General features: G+C 33.9%; 1 protein-coding gene across 2 annotated transcripts in view; it reads left to right on the top strand.

The window, feature by feature from the left end:
- The window catches only part of LOC150095380 (E3 ubiquitin-protein ligase UHRF1-like), a 253,377-nt gene that overhangs the window by 92,384 nt on the left and 145,542 nt on the right, over nt 1-15,451 (top strand). For both annotated transcript variants that reach the window (XM_090410065.1, XM_090410066.1), the window contains exon 4: nt 10,347-10,621. In XM_090410065.1, coding sequence (XP_090266191.1) covers nt 10,347-10,621 — 275 coding nt within the window. The remainder of the gene's footprint in view (nt 1-10,346; nt 10,622-15,451) is intronic.

Here is a 15,451-nt window from a genome sequence, read left to right on the forward strand (position 1 = left end):
TGCACGCTGAGTGAAATAGCATTAAGCGAATACAGTAAGCAGTAGGAATAATTACACATGCCTGTGATGGAAAAGTTGTCTGAGAAGTAATAATTGATTCTTATAGATTTTTAGGTGCTGAGTTCAGAAAAAATAGTAAAAAAATTACATCACCCAACAGTTTTACCCAATTTCCAATTTTGTTGTTTTTATTAGTAGTATTTGGATTTAAATTCAGTGCATTGGTATTTATTTTCATTCTTCTTTATTTACAGCTAATTAGTTGTATAAGTGCTTTTTATGGTAAATAAAGAAATTTCCACACAACTTCTGATTGTTAAGATAGGAGAGGGAGGGAGGAATGCAGATAAAAGTGCAGGTGGCTACTTTGAATCTGATTTGACGAGATAACAGATGACTATCCTATTGTTACAGACACATTTTCTTGTGTGATACTTTAGTTGTTGACTACTAATGTTATCTATTTATGAAAGTTGGCATATTTTCTAAGTTAGTGTGAAGATTTAATTTAAAGTGTTTGCGTTTTTTTTATGTTTTTACATAGTGTCGTGTAATAGTGTTGATGCCATTCGTTTAAATGTGTTTTAAGTAGTGTTTGTAATGGCTTCAAGAGGTTGCAAAAATTCACCTAACATTTTCTTCTACATATGTGGGGAGTTAGTGGTAAAAAAACAATCAAAACAAAAAACATCAAACAAAGAAACATTACAGATTTTGTGAAAAAAGTATCCTATGCATATTTTGGGATGAAACGTGGTGACTTAGATAAGCCATGGGTGGCACATAATGTTCCATTTGTGTAGAAGAACTTAGAAGATAGTCCAAGGGAGAACAAAAATCTTTCAGTTTCGGAATTCCCATGGTATGGCGGGAACCCTGCAACCATACCGATGACTGTTACTTCTGTTCTTTGAATGTTCGAGGTTTTAATGTGAAAAATTAAAAAGACAATTCCTATCCTAATTTACTGTCTGCAATATGCCCAGGAGAACATGGTCCTGAAATACCCATGCCAACACCTCCACGAATTTTAGAAGAACCACTCAGCAGCGATTCAAGTGAAGAAGTTGAAGATTTCAATGATGATGAATACAAAGATAGTGGCCCACCTGAACATTTTTCACAGACAATTTAAATGACTTGGTCAGAGATTTGGGTCTTCCTAAGGAATCTCAGAACTGCTGGGCTCAAGACTAAACGAAAAGAATTTGTTAGCCCCTGACACTTCTTTCTCATGGTTTAGATATAGAGAAAGAGATTTTCTTCCTTACTTTTCAGAGGAAGGTGATTTAGTTTACTGTAGCAATATTCCTGGACTGATAAGCAAATTCAACGTAAAATATGAAGTCATCGATTGGAGGTTGTTTATCGATTCCTCAAAAAGAAGCCTCAAAGCTGTGCTTCTCCATAATTACAATAAGTACGCTTCAGTACTACCAGTAGCACATTCCGTGAATTTGAAAGAACAATATGAAAATTTAGCTCTTCATTCTCGGCAAACTTAAGTACAATGATCATGGATGGAAAGTCTGTGGTGATCTTAAAGTCATAGCTATGATTTTGGGACAACAAAGAGGATACACCAAAAATACCCGTGCTTTTTTGTGCGAGTGGGACAATCAAGATCGAGAGGAATATTGGATCAAGAAGGAATGGCCAGAAAGAGTCACATTAGAACCTGGAAGTAAAGATGTGTTATACGCAACTTTGGTTGCTCGGAAAAAAATCCTTTTACCCTTGCTTCACATAAAGCTGGGATTGATGAAGCAATTTGTCAAGGCTTTGTCGAAAGAAGGAGAGTGTTTTAAATACATCTTTGCAAAATTTCTGGGATTATCTACAGCAAAATTGAAAGAAGGTATTTTTATTGGTCCGGACATCAGGAAACTTATGAAGGATAGACTGTTTAAAGAAAAAATGAATACAAAAAATGGTTGCAACTGTTGAAAATGAAGGGCAGAAAGCTTTGAAAGAGGTGGTGACCAAATGTTTAGAAAATCACAATCATCCAACTATAAAATGATTGTGGAAGGCATGGTATAGAATTTGAAGGATTTTGGATGCTCCATGAGCTTAAAAGTGTACTTTCTCAACTCTCATTTAGACTACTTTCCTGAGAATCCAGGAACTGTTAGCAAAGAGCAAGGAGAGCGATTCCACCAAGACATCAAGGAGATGGAAAGAAAGTATCAGGGCAGGTAGAATGTCAACATGATGATGGACTATTGCTGGATGTTGCACAGAGATGACCCAGGAAAAGAATTTCACAGAAAAAGTTCAAAAGAAGCTTTGAAGGAAAAAGACACCACAATGAAATATAAAGTATGTACTAAAGATTAATCTATAATTACTTTAATTAAAAATTTTTTTTCCAATACTTTCATTCAGAAAATGTTTATGGAAAATTTTAAATACTGGTTTTACTTAATATAATGCCTTTTAAAGCTATTTTACTGTAATATTGAGATCCATTTTGTAAAAAATCCTTATGTGATAGAGAAAAATGGAAGAGATAAATCAGAAACAGTTGGTTTCCAGACAACTTTTAATTACTCGAATTTTGCAGGCCTGTTTTATAATTCATTCATCAATTAGCATATATTTTTTTTTGGGGGGGGGGGGGATTACAGTATAAGCTGTATTAGAGGATAAAATCATCAAAGTTAATAAAAATCAATTGCTTAAATTTTTATTTAATATCTAAACATTTGATTCGGCTACTCTTACAAAAGAATTAAATAAAGATATTTGAATCGTGCTTGACTTTTTCATCGTATCATGCGATAGCTGGCGATCACTTTTATCAGGAATTCGGCGGACTTCGAAGCTTCATTCTGTATCAGGATCACCATCGAACAAAATTTTATGAGCATGCTCAATGTGATTGAAAACTTGCGCAAGTCCTTTTGCAGTTAGCTTCTTTGTTGTATCATTCTCTTCTTTCTTCATATGCATGCTGTTCTTCTAGTTGAAAGAGACCATTCTCGCTTGACTGTTCTGAATGGGAATCGAGTAAGTTTCTCACATCTTCATTATCCACTTCATTAAATCCAAGTTCTTTTCCAATTGTGCTGATTTCTTCAATAATATTAGATCATGGATTTTGCACATGATAAATTAACATAGGCTTAAGTTCAAAGGTGCCTTCTGCATTGCATCCTAATAAAAGTGTAAGATGATCTTTAGATACTTTGTATCCTGGTTGAGATGCTTCGATTTTAGCTAGGAAAGTTTTTGTTGGCATATACGCTTTCAAAAGAGACTGATTTTGTATAGTTGAATATTTGCCGATCGTCATAATCACCCTCCTGAATTATGCTTTGCAATTCTTCAGAAAACTTGGCCACAGAATTCTTACTTTATGCAATCCAGTTCAATTTTTAATATGGTCAAACTATCCTAAACTTGTAGTAGAGCTTCCATATTCATCTTGAAATTTGTTCTCTTTCAGTGATGTAAAAATATTAAGAGCTTTTGCCTGGATATTCTTTGTACTAAGAGGTATTCATTTTTGGTTATAATCCTCAATCCAGAATTATAGAAGACACTCCATCTCGATCATTAAATGGCTTCTATTTTGGGTGATCTGCATGCTTAAAGAAGCAGTAGCAACTTTTCCTTGTTCCTTGTATTCTTTTCTCTTATTTAATATAGTCCAAACTGTAGACTGTGTTCCAGGTCTTGCACAATCATTGTATTACTAGCACCACTTTCATGTCTCTTAATGACTTCCAGCTTTTCCGTTCATTGCAGATTGGCAACAAAAAATTTCGCATAGCATAAAAAAAAAAATGCATTAATTAATTAATCCCTCGCTTAAAGCTGGAAATGTTATCATTTCACTCAATCGCATTACCGATTATTGTGCATATCAAATTCGCGTTAAGTGACTTTTTCCTGTATATCTGCTTTCGTATCTTACATAATAAGTAATTAGCAGCATAGTGTTAATTCATTATGTTGAAATTGCAAACTTATTACAGGTTATAATACGTTTTGTGTATTAAATTGGATGATTTTAATTGTTTCAATACTTGTCCTGTAATTAATGCATAATAGTAAATTTTTAATTGAAAAAAAAATGACTATTTATAAATATATAATTTATATTAACTACTTTAGTGAAAACAGTGATTAGTCTTGCTTCTTGTAGAATATGATAATGAATACTTCCCACTTCATAATATAAGAATTATGTCATTCTGTTATATACATACACACATGTTTTTACTAATAATTTTCATGCTCTGTGCAACAACTTTTCACGTATAATACATTTAGGTCAGGATTGAAGTTTGTGGGTTGACATCTTTAAATACATCAAAGTACATAACCACCATTCCTGGTTATTAATATTCAGATAATTCCATGCCACTAGTAAGCAGCTTCAGGTGCAAACTTTGTGTGAAGGATTAAACAAGAATATAATTATTTCTTGGCAAGTATAATTTATCTGTTATTTGTATGGCAAAAGAATGTTCATTATTACTTTTTTGTCCCATGGTTTGTGGTTCTTTTTATAAAATATTAATATTACATCTATTCACTGTCAACATTACTTTTTATTCGATGAAGGGAAATATGTAAGACACTTGTGACATTGATATTTATACATAGTAATTGCCACATGCAGTAAAAATTTATATAATGAGCTGGGATGTAGGACAAGTCTAATGAATGTGCAATCTGATTAAGCAAAAGATCCATAAGATGATGATGGAAAAAGGAATATTGCGAGAATAAGAGTGAGTGGAGTTATGCGATATATAAAGCTCAATCCAGAAAAATTAAGAATGTTGTATGAAAGCTAAGTTGGAGTTTGAAAAGAAATTGGCTATGCAGGCTGAAGGTGATCTAGAAGAATTTTATTGTTATGTTGCAAGAAAAAGAATGAATGAGTGCAGAAGAATAACTACTGAATGCAGATGGTATCCTTTTGTATTAACGCAATGTGATAGTTGAAATGAGTGCTCACTTTACCTAGTATGTGTAAAATATTGCTTTCCAGTGGCAGCTCGACCATAAGCCCCCCAGCATAAAATGAAAGTTCCTGTTTCATTATTGCTTTCATTTTTATATATTTATCTAAAAACCGTTATTTTATTGTTTGTAATACAATACTGCTTGATAGTGGTTTATATAATTCCTTTTGTAGCAATAGTTGTATTTTACAATAGTCTTTGTGCTGTGCAGGCTAGGACTAGTATCAGTACTGGCTAGTATGCTCAACGCTGGAGCTCCATTCAATGAAGACCACACCAAACCGGTGTGGATAACTTAGTGGGGGTAACGCATGATTTACATGCAGTTTGGACTGGTAGCATTGCAACCCCACCACTACAAATTCTTACAAGCCACCACTGGTGCTTCCACTACATTGGATGAAGATATAGGTTCATGAGAAGGTGGTTCGAGAGCTGTTGCATAACCTGGGTAAGAATTCAACAATATTAGTATGCATGCTATAGGAGTGTTCATTCGAACTGGCTAGGCACTTGACATATTTGTATAATTTGAGTCTTAGCTTAGGAAAGATTCCACAGGAATTGAGAGAATGTATGATAATCCCATTGCACAAGAGTGGTGCAAAGACTGATGTGTGTAACTATCAACCTATCAATATCTCTCTAGTAATTAGGAAAATTTTAGAGAAGATGGTAAGAATGCACAGAAATGGATGGATGGATAAGCAATCTATAATTTGCAAGGAACAGCTTAGATTTATTAAAGGGAGGCTATGAGCAATTTGCAAATTTTATTTATTTATTTATTTTTTATAAATTCAATGGCTGAGTTGAATAAAGAGAATGGATACACTATGATACTGTTGGACTTTGCTAAGGCATTTGATAGAATATTGCATAAACTGAGGAATTTGGGATTAGAGATATAAACTATTGACTTGGATAACTGGGTGGTTGACGAACAGGTATCAGAAAGTGCTATGTGGTGAGTGTGAATCTATCAGATTTAAGATGACCAGTCATGTGATGGATCAGTTCTTGGACCATTGTTGTTTAATCTATATATATTAATGATTGACAGGAGATCTTCAGTTGTTAAGCACTTCGGTATGATGAGATATCCAACACTACTATATTGGTGGTATTATGCTTGATGTAACTGATGAGGCTAGAGATCTTGGAGTTATGGTGGATGGAAAGTTGAAGTTCAAAGGGGTGGGGGGTCACACAGCAGAAGTTGTAAATACAACTCAGAGGATAATTGTGATGTTGAAACAGACGTTTACCTTTAAGGATATAGTAGTCATTTTGCCTCTTGTGTGCAGATTTGGTCCTCTGTGTTTCCAAGGGATAAAGCTGCAAAGAAGAGTTTCAAAGATATCAGGATTCTGGAATGTAGATTATGAGGATAGATTGAGAGTATATGGACTGAGGGCACTGGTCAGCAGGAGAAGAGGGAGTGATGTGATAGAGCTCTTTAAACTTTTGAAAGGGCCCCATAAGATATTGATTGATAAAATTTTTCATTATATAGAGGGCAGAGAGAGGACAATGGAGCATCTGTGAAAGGTAAGCTTGTGTGCAGTTAAGAAAGAGATGAGAGCTAAATTTTTCTTTCACAGAACCATGACTAAATGTAACAGTTTCTGTTGATGTAGTGAATGAGTTTAAGAAAAGGTATGACAGCTGGTGTGGGTGATGTCTCTCTCAGTGAATCCTTGATTACTTCAAGGTCTAATAATAATAGTAACAATAGAGTGATTAAGTGATCTTTTGCATGGATACTATATGTGCTTCATCAGGGTGAGAAAGCAGTAAAGCTCTTAGTCAGCAGAACTAGCAATTATAGATGAGTCTTTGACTCCATGAGATCTTGGGGTGGTAATAATATAGTAATGGCCTTACTCTTGGATGATTCTCTGTATATGAGCTCTGTCTTTCTCTAATGGAGATGCATTGTGTAATACTTTAGCAAATCTCATGGAGTGCCAATTGTGGAGGAGGGTCCTCTCAGTGAAGATGGCACTGATTCTCTGTATTTTCTTTTTCCTTTTATATACTTTTATGTGCATAAATATTCCTGTATTTTTCACATCTGAGCCTTTTTTTCGTTTTCCTATTCCCCATATCATGGTCACTTAGATCCATTCCCTGTCACCATGTTTGCATTGTCTTGGGGAGACAGTTTAGTGCTTGCTGCAGTGCTGGTGTAGCATCTGAGAACCCTTGTGTTCCTCTTCTGAGCACATTGTTGGATAGTATGCATCAATACATGAATTTGTGGTGGGTGGGGATCTTTGCTCATCCAAAAATCCCATTCTGTATGAATGAATTCATTTTCAAGTTTTTCCATGGAGCATAACAAGACCCTAGTTAAGTATAGATACCATAGATAGATGATCTGATAATAGAAGTAAGAAAAAAAAGGTCTGACCTATGTATAAATTTACTGTTTGTTTGTTTCTCCTCATATGTAGTAGGTGAATGGCCAATAGGAAAAATATTTCCCTTCATTCAGAATGGTTTAATAGGATTAGCATCATCTTCCAAAACACTTTAAAACTAAGTTCTGGTGGAAACAATCAGTAACATTCAGAAAAATTATTGTAAGCAACTGAATTCCATAGAGGAAATATCAGTAAGTCCCCATAAAGCCAAGTATTCTACAGGAGTGAAATTAGAATGAGATCTTGACATTCCCGATGAGAGGAAACATTCAAAGCTTAAATTTAGACTAAGAAGAGACAGCTATGAAATACACCCTGATTGGTAGGTATCATGGTCTAGTTCTGACCAGGAATATTCCTTAAGGCTTTATCTTAAGTGTAGTGCTCTTTAGCTGTCAAAGAAAACTTACTCACTGAACAACTTTTTCCCATTTTAGGCATAACTTCATGAAGATTAGATGACAATTTTCTGCCATTCCTGAAGCATAATGCAAGGCAACTTTAAGCATTTGATAATGTTTATCCATGGGTTCTTAGTGCAAAAGTGTGTGTACACTTTTGACAAAAATTTAATCTTCCACCTAACTATAGCTAACATTGTAATAATCACCTTGCCATATGTCACATTGTGAGTGCCAACACTTGGCTGGCGCTACTGGAGTGCCAGCACTTCTGTGGAGATAGGAATGCGTTTTTACTACTTTTTTTACCACATGTCAGATTTGAACAAATTGTATAAAGTTTTTAACTTTTTATGAATAATTAATTTGTATTGCCAGTTTAGTTGGTTGAGTGGTTAACGCATCTGCTCTCCAACCAACAGGCTGCAAGTTCAAATCTCCCACCCCCTGTGGACATGGATGTTAGCAAATGTCTTTAGGTGGAAGATGTATTTTATTATCTGGTGTGAGATAATACTTCCATGCTTATTGGAGGCCTGAGTGGTTGGTAAAATTTCCTTGTTTGGTCTCTAGAGCTGGTTTCCAGGTGTAAAAAAAAAAATAATAAATTTTAAAAAGTACAATATATATGTAAAATAGAAAAAAAAAAATCTTTAGCCCACCCACAGTATGTCTATACTTCACAAATAAACCTGTCGTGGGTGGGGGCCAAATAAAATATGTGTCCGTGTATATCTACACACATAATTTTTAGTGTACTACTATTACATTTGCAAACTAACTCCCAACCAACCAATATATCCTAGAAATTGGACAGCATGGTATAATTTGTTAATTTTCTTTGTGAATAACTGATTTTCACAAAGAACCTTAAAGGAAATTAACATTGTGGTTTATTAAAAAAAGAAAGATGCCCATTTTCCCAACAAGCATGTAAAGTGTTAAGAATGTGAAACTTCCATTTGTGCATTATTATTATTATTATTATTATTACGGGTATCTCCATGGAGTCAGTAGACTCATCGCAGGAGACCCAAACTAGCAAAACAATATCTGTCGTATCTCTTCTTGAATTCATTTACAGACGAAGAGCTCACAACTGAGTCAGGCAATGAATTCCACTCATTCACCACCCTCCGGGCAAAAAACCTTGTTCTGACACCTTTGTTAACCACACTCTTCTTTAATTTCCAGGGATGACCTCTTGTTCTTCCATCACTATCACACAGCTGAAACATTTCCCCTGCATCAATCCTATAAAAACCTTTCAGTAATTTGAGTGTTTCTATCATATCCCCTCTTCTTCGCCTATCAACCAATCTCTGCAATCCACAAGCTCTCAATCTATCAATGTAGGGAGCATTTTTTATATCACTCACCAACTTGGTCACTCTTCTCTGAACCCTCTCCACAGCCTCCTCATCTCCAAGGAATCCAGGTGACCAGACCTGAGCACAGTAATCCAAATATGGAAGTGTCAATGCTTTATAAAGGGGAATAATAACCTCTTTATCTCTGGATGTCAGTGTGTTCCTCAACAACCAAGTAATCCTATGTGCAATCTTGGACACCTTAGCAATGTGTCTTCTGAACTTCATCTCCCTATCTACCAATACCTCTAAGTCCCTAGCCTCATCAATCTCTTGGAGTATCAATCATAACTGAAATTATGATTGATAACTTCAGTGCATTTATCATCGGAAAGCACTCTACACCACCACCACCACACACACACCCCCCTCACCATCTCCCCTATTACTTTATTCTCCAAATCCACGCAATGATTTGGAGAATAAAGTAATAATCAATGCCAGAGATAAAGAGGAATAATAACCTCTTTATCTCTGGATGTCAGTGTGTTCCTCAACAACCAAGTAATCCTATGTGCAATCTTGGACACCTTAGCAATGTGTCTTCTGAACTTCATCTCCCTATCTACCAATACCTCTAAGTCCCTAGCCTCATCAATCTCTTGGAGTATCAATCATAACTGAAATTATGATTGATAACTTCAGTGCATTTATCATGGGAAAGCACTCTACACCACCACCACCACACACACACCCCCCTCACCATCTCCCCTATTACTTTATTCTCCAAATCCACGCAATGATTTGGAGAATAAAGTAATAATCAATGCCATCTGCCTATCATGTTTGCTTTCATTATCATTGTGAAAACCTAAAGAATTTCAAGTTTAAAATCCTTATTCAAATTATTAATTGCTACATGTTAGTTTTCTTGCAGTGTAAGAAGCGAGCGTATGGTTTTATTTTTGCAATATTGATAGTGATCTCTCAGTTACTCTTCAAATACTCCTCCCCCTCCCCCCCTGCCAGTTTCATGGTCTCTGAATGAGTTAGCATAGCAGGTGCCTGAAAACAGCTAATTTACATTCAGTTAATTGACCAAATCTGTTCTCATTGCAACCAGATAATTGAGAAATCACTGAATTTTATAATAGGATGATGTAATTGGCATTCAGTATAAACTTGTAATGTTATTTCTTTCATTAATTGAATAATTCTTGACAGGTTGGTGATTTAATTGATGCTCGAGATATACCTACAGGAGCTTGGTTTGAAGCCAGAATCATAAAGATAAGTCATGCAGAAAATCTTTCTATTTCTGAAGAATGTTTTTTATCATGTTCTGAATCAGAACAAATCAAAGGTGAAAATAATAAATCTGTTGATCAAAATGATAATGAAATCCAAAACAACATCACATATCAGAATAACCATAGTTGTGAATCTGAAAAGAATGAAGATTTAGATGATGGTCTTTTTTATCATGTTGTATATGAAACGTAAGTCATTATCTTATGCATGTCTGCTAAATTTTATCATTTCTGAAGTAATTTTTTTTAGCAGTTTGAATATTGTAAGAATAACTGATTTAACCTTTATGAATTTTTTCCCCCTTGCTATAGCACTCGTAAATTTTTCTTATTATGAATAGTAGTACTGCTTTATACAACTTTCTCTTAACTTGTCTAATTTCTAGACCTTTAAAGCTGAATCCATATAAGAAATATACTTGCAGACTCTTCCAATTTATTAAGTTTCCTAATTTTTGATCCATTATCTTTTTCCCAATTAATGCAGTTTTTCCTTTTACTTTTTCAGATTGTTTTATATAAAACTTAAGTTGAGACAGTATACTGTCACAAATCATGGTGACACTTTGTTCAAGGTAGAGTTAGTAAAAATGGCTTGTTTCATGTACTTGGCTTTCCTGAATGCTTTAATTTGTAACCCAAATGTAACCAGCATTAATTAGAACTAAATGCAAAAACAGTTTGTTACTTTATTTTTACGGAATAAACAATGAATGTAATTAAGAGTAAAAGCATTGCTACATTCATCACAATGTACTGTAGAATTGTATATTATAGCATCCAAATTCAGATTATGAGAAGCAAGTATAAAATTATTAATATAATATTTATTAATAATTTTGTTCTGAATCTTGTTCTGAACTTTCAATGAAGTAAAATAGACACACTGTAGAACAGGGGTGTTCAACCCATCGATTGCAATCGACCAGTCGATCGCGGAGCAATTTTTGGTTGATCTCTTGTGTATTCCTCCTTACAAATTTAATTAAAACTGAAAACATAATATTTTATTTTTCATTATTTTGTATTATTTTTAATTTGCTTTAAGTGTATTGCTATTGTTTATTTATTTTTCGCTAAAATTGTAAAATCAGTAGTTTTTTTATAAGTTTGGGTAAATGAATTAATTTGGATCAGTGGAAGTCAAACAGCGAGCCGAGTGAACCGATTATAAGTAAAGTGTAAAAACTCGATTGTAGCTTAAATATGCCAAAGCACATTACATTGTTTTTTTTTTACTTAGGTTAAGTCCCATGTGAATATTGTAAAAAAATAAACTTTGTTTGTCTCAGTATAGTTTGTATTAAATGTTTTTGTAAATAACTCTTTTGAAGCTAACTGTATATACTGCTTTAATAAGAATATGTTAGAGTGTTAAAAACAAAGGCAATGTTTTTGTCGCCGAAGCTGTACATGGAGGCATTAGAAAGATTGTTATTGAAACTTGTTTATATGAGAAAAGCTTCCAGGCTCTTAGTGTAAACATCTCCAAAGTCATTCAGAAAGAGTTCAAACAACTTTCCGATGGCTGGCAACTTACAATCAAAAGAAAGCGGAGGAGAACAAAAGGCATGCCGAACTTGAAACTTAAGATGAAAGACTCATACCGATTCTTTGGGGGTTGCCAAACTTCATGTGAGGGCTCAGAGGAGGCCTAATAAAAAGGGACTGAAGCAAGCAGAAGGGGTCCCGGTTCCAGAATTGCTGTCAGAGAGGAGATCGCCTGGTCCAGAGTCGCGTCAGAGACACTGCCCGGATCCACGTTGCTTGAAAGAGGAGCTTCTCGGTTCGAGACGTCGCTAGAGAGAGAGAGAGAGAGACAGACTACTTTTAGGCTGCAGACAAGGTTTCAAATTGTCGGAGAAAAGTTTCCAGGCCAGGTTAATGTCAGACATTCACCAGTGTGTTGCATTTTCATTACAATTTTATGAATCAAACGACTTCACTGATATTGCTCAGTTAATGTTATTTATTCGCATAGTCAAGATTATTCAAGTAAAGAAGAACGTTTGAAAATTATAACATTATTGGGAAGGACTTGGGGAGAAGACATTTTTTCGGCATTTGATGAATTTGTGAAACAACACAAGCTTCCGCTTTGTAAACTTGTGTCTATTACTACTGATGGTGCTCCTGCAATGATAAGTAATAAATCAGTCTTCATTTCATTATGTAAAAATGATGACAAATATCTAGATTTTTTAACGTACCACTGTATTATTCACCAACAAGCTGTGTAGTAAACGATTAAACACAAAAGATGTTTTGGATATTACATTTAAAATTATAAATTCTGTTTGAGGAAAAGCCCTGTAACGGCAGTTATTTAAATCATTGGTCTCAAACTCAAATTGCATGCAGGCCGAATGTACGATGTGAAAGCAGCTGACGGGCCGGAATTTTTTTTTAACAAAATGAGTGTGTATATATATATATATATATATATATATATATATATTGATCCGTACTTACCCCTAATGTATGGATACCACCCCTTTATAATTATGAAACCCTTTTATAACCTTTATAACTTGAGAATAAATAATGACAACCTATTCTCTTTCTTTTATTTATTAAATTTTTCTTTGACACATACAGAAAAAATACATGTTTGTATGTAAATAATTATAAACTACTTTATTTCTTACTGCAACTTGACATTTGATGGCGTTTCGATTCTAATAAAGTTTGTAACCTTGGAGAAAAATTACTAGAAACTATGTTCATCGGTCAATTGGGTTCTTTTCTTAGACTTATTAATTTTCAACTGCGAAAAAGACTGTTCACATATAAATGTACTCCCAAAGAAAGCAATTATTCTTATTGCAAAAATTCGTAACTGAGGGTATTTATCTTTTGACAATTATGAATAAAAGTTAATCAAATCTGTATCCCCAAATCTTTGAATGAGATTTATATCACACTGTAAATTAATTAGCTCCATTTGTAGATTTTCTGGTGCGTTATTCACATTTGTTTTTAATGGTAATGAAAATAATGTAAAATCAGATTCCAAATCATTAAAATCTTTAAATCTTTCTTCAAATTCTTGTTGTAATAATGCTATTTTTCTTGCATATTCTTGAGAATTTTCATTTGAAATAATAGGGCAGGATTTAAGATGTAGGAAATGTACGAAATTTTTTGATTCCAGTTGTGTTTCCCATAATTGCAATTTAATTTAAAAGCTTTAATACAAGCATACGTGTCAGTGATAAGTTTATTCTTTCCCTGCACTCTTTATTGAGAATATTTAACCAGCCATTTAAATGCAACAAGAAATGCTAAATCTGTTATCCATGTATCATTACGTAGCTCGTCGATGGTTTTATTTTTTTGTGTCATGAAAATTTTGATTTCATATATTAAATCAAAAAACCGTTTTAATACAGCTCCTCAACTTAACCACCTCAGCTTGTTATAATAAATCATTTCTCTGTACTCACTTTCAATTTCTTCAAACAATGCAACAAATTCTCGATGATTCGGAGCTCGTCCACGGATAAAGTTTACTGTTTTAGTTACTGTTTCCATAACATTATCCATCTGCAAACTTTTGGCACAAAGTGCTTCTTGATGAATAATGCAATGTATAGTGCAAAATTTATTCTGAAATTTTTCTTCTTTCACTATATTTTTTAATTTTACCGCTACTCCATTTTTTTTACCAACTATAGCAGCTGCACCATCACTTGCAAATCCAACCATTTTATCCCAACTTAATTTATATTTATCTATTACAGTTTTTATTTCAGAAAAAATGTCATGTGCACCAGTTTTTCCTTTCATAGGAATTATTTCCAATAATTCCTCAATTACTTCAAATTCATCAGTAACACCTCGTACGAAAACGCCAAGTTGTGCTATATCTGTGATGTCAGTACTCTCATCAACTGCTATTGAGAATGCTGCAAAATCTATACTTTTTTCCTTTTAACTAACATCATAAATCACTAGCGATTTCGTTAGTGTTGGCTGGCAAACTAATATTTTTAAATAATTGTTGTTTGTCAGGACAAAGATGTTCAGCAGACTTAATCAAACAATCTTTAAGGAATTCGCCATCAGTAAATGGTTTAGATCGTTTTGCAGTGATATGCGCGAGAGTAAAACTTGCGTGAACTGTTACTTCACTGGATTTATTTGCTTCAGTAACAAAATTTTGTTGTCGTTGTAAGCCAGATTTCAGAAACTGTAACTTTTCTTTCCTCAATTTGCCTTCCAACATTTCAAATTTTTCTTCATGATTTGTTTCTTAATGGTGACATAAATTGTATTCTTTTGGAACTGATATTCTCTTATTACAAATAAAACACAATTTTATTGTGCACAACATCACAAAAGTACATAATTTCCCATTTATCTTGAAAAACACGACCTTCTTTGTCCACTTTTCTTTTACTCTTTGTTAAAGACATGACGTGCAGTTTAATCTCTTAATTAAAATCACTATTATAATTTCATTTACAACTTTAATTCAACAAGATGAATTTTCGTATGATAGCAACACTCAAAAGTTATGCACAATTCTAAATGATGGGTATTAATATAATGTAGATCTAACAACAAGCACAAATAAACAGGTTTTATAAGCCGTACTTTAGTTTGTCTCCATCTATATTGCAATATGAACTGCTCAGCTGTGCATCGGAAACACCAGAATACCAAAGCACCACCAACTGTTGGCTGGCAAACTAAATTTACTGATTGTAAATTGTAGATATGGACTGAGCTTATGCACACATAAGCTCAGTCCATATATCTATGTCTCTAAAACTATAAGCACTGTATTTACAACAAATACATAATTGAAATGTATTTGCAGGCCGTGTAAAATTGCTTTGGGGGCCGGATGCGACCTGCAGACGCCAGTTTAAGACCACTGATTTAAATTACAGGCAGATGATGATAGGGAACTTCTATTGTACAATAATGTTCGCTGGCTCAGCAGAAGTCAATTTTTAGAAAGATTTCTTGTATTAATTAACGATATAAAAAATTTTCTTGATGAAAAAGGAG

The sequence above is a fragment of the Typopeltis vanoorti genome, chromosome 20, assembly GCF_054136105.1.
Source record: "Typopeltis vanoorti isolate ZY-2024b chromosome 20, IOZ_Tvanoo_1.0, whole genome shotgun sequence".
In the NCBI taxonomy this organism is placed as follows: Eukaryota; Metazoa; Arthropoda; class Arachnida; order Uropygi; family Thelyphonidae; genus Typopeltis; species Typopeltis vanoorti.